A 6,930-nucleotide genomic window follows, 5' to 3' on the forward strand; every position below is an offset into this window, starting at 1 on the left:
ATTTTCATAAAACAATAAATGTTTGACCTAACAGTTGACATTTCAAATCTTGTGACAAAAAATGTAATTATCTAGAGAGAGATTTTTTGTATTCAATTATTATTCATGTAAGAAGAATAATTAAAACATGATGTTTGTTTATTTGAAGTATTGTATAATTTAAAATAATTAAGTTAGATCCCTATTATTAGTTATAATTTTTAAGAGTATATTCATTGCAAAGGTTTAATAACACGACTTTTTAAAGATAATGAATTTACGTAAAGTTGATAGATTTTGATGGAATTATGTGACTTATATATTCTACATAATTGTAAGATTTTCATAGACTAGTTTGGATTTACTTTAGAAGATTGTTATAGGCACTTATAAATTTTTTCTTGCATTTAAATGAAATTTGTATAAGAAAAATAAATTTATAACGCCGAAAAATAACGAAATAATAATAACTAGTGTCCCTTCTACCCATATATTAAAGTTACCCATATATTAAAGTTTTGGGTATCCCGATCAAGCCCGACCTAATCGCTTGGAATTTCGGACATCGTCACTCAAAAGTCTATTTTACTATTTTTATCATAGATATCCATTTTTATTTTTCCTTTAAAAAATGCTTAAAATTTTTATACATTAAACCAACTAATAAAAAATTCACTTTTTACCATATTAATATAATTCCCTTTATTTTAGAGAAAAATAATAAAATGAAATTGCTATTTAATACTTGAATTCTAATTGAGTCATATTATTTAACAAGAGACGTAAATGTTAATTTATGGTGTGAAAAATATTTATTGTCGATAGCTTTCCGTGTGCGTAAGATTATAGAATTATTATGGCGTATTCTTGGCAATTTCTTCTCTGTAAATACCATTTGATTTTATTTGATTTAATCAGTAATTAGTATTGATTATGAAATAATATTTTAGTTCCAAAAATAAAATATTGTGTGTTCATATATATATTTTCATACGTTACCAAATACATGCAAGCAAGCAAACCTCCGAGTCTCTCCTCAGTCCAACCCGAGTCAGAGGCGTAGTAATCGATTCTATATTTTTGTTTGGATTTTGATTCCGATCCCCCCAATCTCACTTTTCGATTCTCTATAAATACTCCATTTTTGCGTAATCTTGTGGCATTTTTGCTGACTTTTCGTCTTCTTGATCGACGGGAAAAATCCTGGTTTTGCTGGTAATATACAATGGTGGACGAAAACAGAGATATGGAGGGCGTCGGCTGCGGCGAGGAGGAGGCGGCGGCGATGGAGAAGGTGTTTGAGGACACGGCGGTCCCTTCTTGGACCAAACAGATAACGATCCGATCTATGGTGACGAGTCTGGTGTTGAGCCTCGTGTTCAATGTGATCGTGTGCAAGTTGAATCTGACGACGGGTATTATACCTTCGCTGAACGTGGCGGCGGGGCTTCTCGGGTTTGCGATGGTGAAGAGCTGGACTGTTTTGGCCGAAAAGAGTGGCCTTTTGAGGCAACCCTTTACCAGACAGGAGAATTGTGTCATACAAACTTGTGTCGTTGCATCTTCTGGCATTGCTTTTAGCAGTATGTATCTGTTTGTGTGTGCGCGAGCGTGTGTGTATGAATCAGATGTATCTTCTGTTGTATCTTTCCATGTACCAACATCTGCATAAACTTAAGTGTGTTTGTGATTAAATAAGCCAAGATGCGCGATGAATATGTTTACGATAAATGATGGCATGTGCAGGTGGTACAGGAAGTTATCTGCTTGCAATGACTCCAAAAATTGCGGATCCTGGAAGCGCTGCGATTAATGTGAAGGAACTGTCTGTTGGATGGATGATTGGATTCCTTTTTGTTGTTAGCTTTGTTGGTTTGTTCTCAATAGTACCTCTCAGAAAGGTTTGATTCTAATTGATTAGTTTATTTAAGAACACATAAATCCAGTTATCATGGTTCAATTTTCTGTCATAGTTACTTGGAGTTTTGGAAATTTTAGGTGATGATCTTGAAGTACAAATTGTCATATCCAAGCGGAACTGCCACTGCATACCTTATCAACAGTTTTCACACTCCTAAAGGAGCCAAGCTAGCAAAGAAACAAGTGTGGTGTCTTTTCAAATCATTCGTCGGTAGCTTTCTGTTCGCATGTTTCAAGTGGTTCTTCTCTGCTGGTGACGGCTGTGGATTCGATAGCTTTCCTACGTTTGGTCTCCAAGCTTTGAAACAAAGGTTAGGCCCGCTGATAAAGTTTTCCTTTTGATTCATGCAAAGCCTGCTCATGTATGCCTATTTTCACCAGAAGAAATGAAGTTCTTAGGGGGACCAGGATTCTTTTATAACCAAGTTTATATATTTGCGGGTAGTTAACTTGTGGGATTCTTCTTATATGATTATTTGTTAACTTTGTTGTGTTACAGGTTCAACTTTGATTTCTCAACTACATATGTTGGTGTTGGTATGATCTGCCCTTACATGGTTAACGTATCGTTACTCATAGGCGCGATTCTTTCTTGGGGAGTGATGTGGCCGTTGATCCAGACCAAGGAAGGCAGCTGGTATGAGGCTGGTCTTAGAGGTGGTGATATTCATGGAATTCAAGGATACAGGGTAAGTAATCTGTAACTATAACCTCAAATAATGTCCTCTGTTATTTTCTCTTGAGTCGTCCATTCATTCTTGTTCCTAATAAGAATTTTTTGATCAACGATTGGATATTCTTGAACAGATCTTTATTGCTATTTCAATGATGCTTGGAGACGGCCTATTTCATGTAGTGTACATGGTGATAGTCACTGTAATAAATTTCAGGGCACAGCAATCATTACAGAAACATGTAAGGGACGGCATGGTGGAAGAGCAGCAGATTGAAGACTATGATGAAAAAAGGCGAAAAAAATATTTCTTGAAAGATCAAATCCCAAATGCAGCTGCCATAGTTGGATACATCGTATTGGCGGCCTTATCAGTGGTATTAATACCTGTGATATTTCATCAGCTAAAATGGTACCACATACTCGTAGCATACTCTGTCGCGCCCGTTCTAGCCTTCTGCAACGCATATGGTTGTGGCCTAACAGACTGGTCATTGGCCTCAAACTATGGAAAACTGGCTATCCTCATTTTCAGCTCATGGGTAGGCTTAGAACATGGTGGGATTGTAGCTGGTCTCGCCTCTTGCGGCGTGATGCTGAGCATTGTGTCCACAGCTTCTGATCTGATGCAAGATTTCAAGACTGGATACTTAACTCTATCATCCCCTCGCTCTATGTTTTTCGGCCAAGTCTACGGCACAGCCCTCGGCTGCGTCATGTCACCTCTCGTGTTCTGGTTCTTCTACAAAGCATACGACGTGGGAGGTAAAAATAGCACTTATCCTGCTCCATTCGCCTCTATGTATCGTGCCATGGCCAAGTTAGGAGTCGAAGGTTTCTCCTCACTACCCAAGCACTGCTTGACCCTGATGATTGTGTTCTTTGTCTCTGCTGTGGTGATCAATCTGCTGATCGAAATCTTGAAGATATATGACATAAAGATTTACAAGTTCATACCGAGCCCGATGTGCATGGCTATACCGTTCTATCTGGGGGCGTATTTCGCCATAGACATGTGTGTTGGAAGCTTGATTCTGTTCTTATGGGGCAGGCGGAATAAGAAGGATGCTAAGGATTACGGACCGGCGGTAGCCTCCGGTTTGATATGTGGGGATTCATTGTGGGGAATACCTGGTGCTATATTGGCTCTTTCTGGGGTTAATTCACCAATGTGCATGAAATTCTTGTCTTCCTCAGTTAACACCAAGGTGGATGCTTTCCTAAAAGGTTGAATGTGAAAACAAATTATGTTTCTAGTCTGTTTTAAGTTTGTGGTAGACAATTGTAATTTCTCTCTTTGTACTTTTTAGCTTCATTCAGCTAAATATATTATTATTATTATTATTATTATTATTGAAGTTTCATTTTGCATTAAAACACCACAACTTTAACTTAAAAGTGAACACAATCCTGAAAAGAATAAGGTATGAATGAATATTGTCTCAACTCTCATCGAACTCGAAGCTTATATAATTATATTACATGTAACGTTCTATTCGTCTAATTTATCATTCTCACTACTTCGTATAATTAAATTTATGAATTTTCTGCATAATATTATCACATAAGTTTTTCATAATTTTCATAAATATTAAAATAATGGTTCATTGCAAGTAATTAGTAACGCATTATGATTAAAAGCATAATATATTTAATTAATGTTGATTTCATCATTGGTTCTTTTTTTCACACAATGAGAGAATGGAGAATTTTTATTTTTTTTTTATATCAAACTAAACAACTTACATACTCATTGTTGAGTTACAAATCTATAGAGGTGTCTATTTCTAAAAAGTTTTACAAGCCCATACAGTACAATGCCCGTAGTTATCCCAACGAATGCAAAAATCGAGACAAATCCTTCTTCTCCAAAATCGGGTCGGGGACCTGTAATTGGTTTTAGAGGACCCGTCCGTCACATCTTATATTATACTAGCTTCTTGTTTGGTTATGCTGTTTTCAGATTACCAGTGGCAAATCCTTCTTCTCCATAGTTTGTCTTAATTTCAACCATTAATTGAAAACCCATTTTTTGGTTTAATTCCCAATGCAAACTGTAGAACCTGGCAATGAGGATTTAAATGTCTATGGTAATTTCCCATTCCCATACTATTAGAATATAAATTCATATTGATGATTGTAATCAAACTAAGTTTTAGATAAGTGGTTAGTTAGGTTGTTAAAAAGCAGTTATAATCTCTTGTATAAATAAAACTCATCAGAACTTCTTTGATTCAATACAATTCTTCATTCTCATTTGTTGTAATATGGTATCAGATGAGCTTCCGCATCTAGCTCCTTCTTTTCTTGATCTGATCTGATCGATCATCATAAATTTCTTCTTGATTCAATTTTCTCTGATTGACTATGGCAAATCCTGCTTCTACTGCATGGAATTTACCTCCGCGATCAATCATGGATGATCCACTGAGCCCGTATTTTCTTCATCATTCTGATAATCTTGGTCTCATTCTTGTATCACAACCACTCAGCGGTGATAATTTCGCATCATGGAGCAGATCAATGAAAATTGCAGTTTTTGTCAAGAACAAAATAGGGTTCATCGATGGTTCCATTTTCAAACCTCCTGCTTCCGGACGCCAATTTGCTCAACGCTTGGATTCGAAACAACAACATTGTAATTTCTTGTTTGTTGAATTCAGTCTCTAAAGATATATCTGCCAGCATTCTTTTTGCTGAATCCGCAGCGAAAATCTGGATCGATCTTCAAGATCGTTTTCAACAATGGCCCTCGAATTTTCCAGCTTCGCCGTGATCTGGTATCCCTCCGTCAAGGTCAAGATCCTGTTAGTGTCTATTTCACAAAGCTAAAAGCTCTTTGGGACGAATTAAATCACTTTCGCCCTACATGCACATGTGGAAAATGCATCTGTCATGGAGTGAAGAACATTGATGCATATTTTCAAATGGATTGTGCTATGGCTTTTCTCATGGGTCTCAACGACTCCTTTGCTCATATCAGAAGTCAAATTTTGCTTACTGATCCATTGCCCCCCATTAATCGTGTCTTTGCATTGGTTGTGCAAGAAGAGCGTCAACGCACAATCGGCAACTCCATGCCTGATAACATCATCAAAGGAGATCAATCTCAGAAAACTTTTTCCTCACGAGTTGCGATTAAACCTCAACGAGGCAGACCATATTGTACCGCATGTAAAGCACCTGGCCACACGGTAGAAACATGCTACAAAATAAAATGGTATCCTCCTGGATACAAACATAGGCAATCTTCTCAGAACAGAGATATGCACAATACTGTCAATCAAGTCTCGAATGACCCATTCTCTACGTCCCGACACTTCGTCTTTTTCCAATATATTTCACAAGTTTGATAAATCATAAATGATCAAACCGACCAAACCAAACCATATAAACCGGTCCATTATAGTACAAAAAAAAAAAAAACCGAACCGAATCGAAGTAGAATGGTTTGACTTCGGATTACATTTTTTATAAACCGAAAAACCGAACCAAAATTAGAAAAACTAAAACCAAACCGACCGATGAACACCCTTAGTTCGGGCCAATGCCGCTCTTAGGAAGCTGCCCGGAAGCGGGCCAACTTCCAAGGACGATATTTCTGTGGCTAGGGGTGCAATCGAACCGAACATGTTCACGAGTTTTGCGAGCCTACTCGATAAATATTTGATTTGTATTCGAACTTATCGAACTCAAGCCGAATTCGAACATGTTCGAACTCTTTTTCAAGCCGAGCTCGAACCAAAATTATTTTGTTTGAATAGAAGTTTTTTTTAAAGCAAAACATGGAGTTAGTGGGAAGTTTTTAGTGAAATATTGGGTAGAAAAAGGTAATTTTGGAATAAATAAATTTAGTGTCCTCAAGGTAGTTACTATAATAGGCACATCTTTTATATAATAGTATATATAGATAATATAATTTATAATAAATATATATACATTTCGAACCTTTTCGAATATTTTGAGCTTTTCAAACTATAATATCCGAGTAATAGTTCACGAATAGGTTCGAATATTTCGAGCCAAACTCGAACTCGAACTTCATTTCGAGCCGAGCTCGAGCCAAAATATTTGAAATTATCGATCTTCGAATCGAGCTCAACTCGAATATACTTATAACGAGCCGAATTCGAGTCTTAAAATTTTACCATTATTCAACTCGATTCGATTCGTTTGCACTCCTATGTGGGGTTTCCATGCTAACCAAATGCTTTGACACCTCATTAGTGTGCATGACTAACTCTTCGGAAATCCAATCCTAGATTCGGAAGTTCTGATCTCAATCTCTTGCTTACGAACTGCATCGCTTCTTCCGATCTCTTCAGATCTTCTGATCTCCTTATGATCCTAGTTCGGTA

At 36.9% G+C, this 6,930-nt stretch overlaps 1 protein-coding gene across 1 annotated transcript; it reads left to right on the forward strand.

Moving 5' to 3' along the window:
- The first annotated feature begins 983 nt into the window (after window positions 1-983).
- On the forward strand, window positions 984-3,919 carry LOC140871637 (probable metal-nicotianamine transporter YSL7). Its single transcript, XM_073274242.1, has 5 exons — window positions 984-1,562; window positions 1,726-1,880; window positions 1,978-2,210; window positions 2,399-2,588; window positions 2,707-3,919. Exons 1-5 carry the CDS (start codon window positions 1,205-1,207, stop codon window positions 3,802-3,804), a joined length of 2,034 nt encoding a protein of 677 aa, XP_073130343.1. The 5' UTR covers window positions 984-1,204; the 3' UTR covers window positions 3,805-3,919.
- The last annotated feature ends 3,011 nt before the right edge of the window (window positions 3,920-6,930 follow it).

The sequence above is a fragment of the Henckelia pumila genome, unplaced genomic scaffold (genome assembly GCF_033568475.1).
Source record: "Henckelia pumila isolate YLH828 unplaced genomic scaffold, ASM3356847v2 CTG_461:::fragment_3, whole genome shotgun sequence".
NCBI lineage: Eukaryota > Viridiplantae > Streptophyta > Magnoliopsida > Lamiales > Gesneriaceae > Henckelia > Henckelia pumila.

Excerpts from the sequence above, each read along its gene's own strand:
- LOC140871637 (XM_073274242.1), top strand. The coding sequence starts at position 1,205 with ATGGTGGACGAAAACAGAGATATGGAGGGCGTCGGCTGCGGCGAGGAG. Across the intron at positions 1,563-1,725 it reads TTCTGGCATTGCTTTTAGCA|GTGGTACAGGAAGTTATCTG; the intron begins GTATGTATCTGT and ends TGGCATGTGCAG. Across the intron at positions 2,589-2,706 it reads ATGGAATTCAAGGATACAGG|ATCTTTATTGCTATTTCAAT; the intron begins GTAAGTAATCTG and ends ATTCTTGAACAG.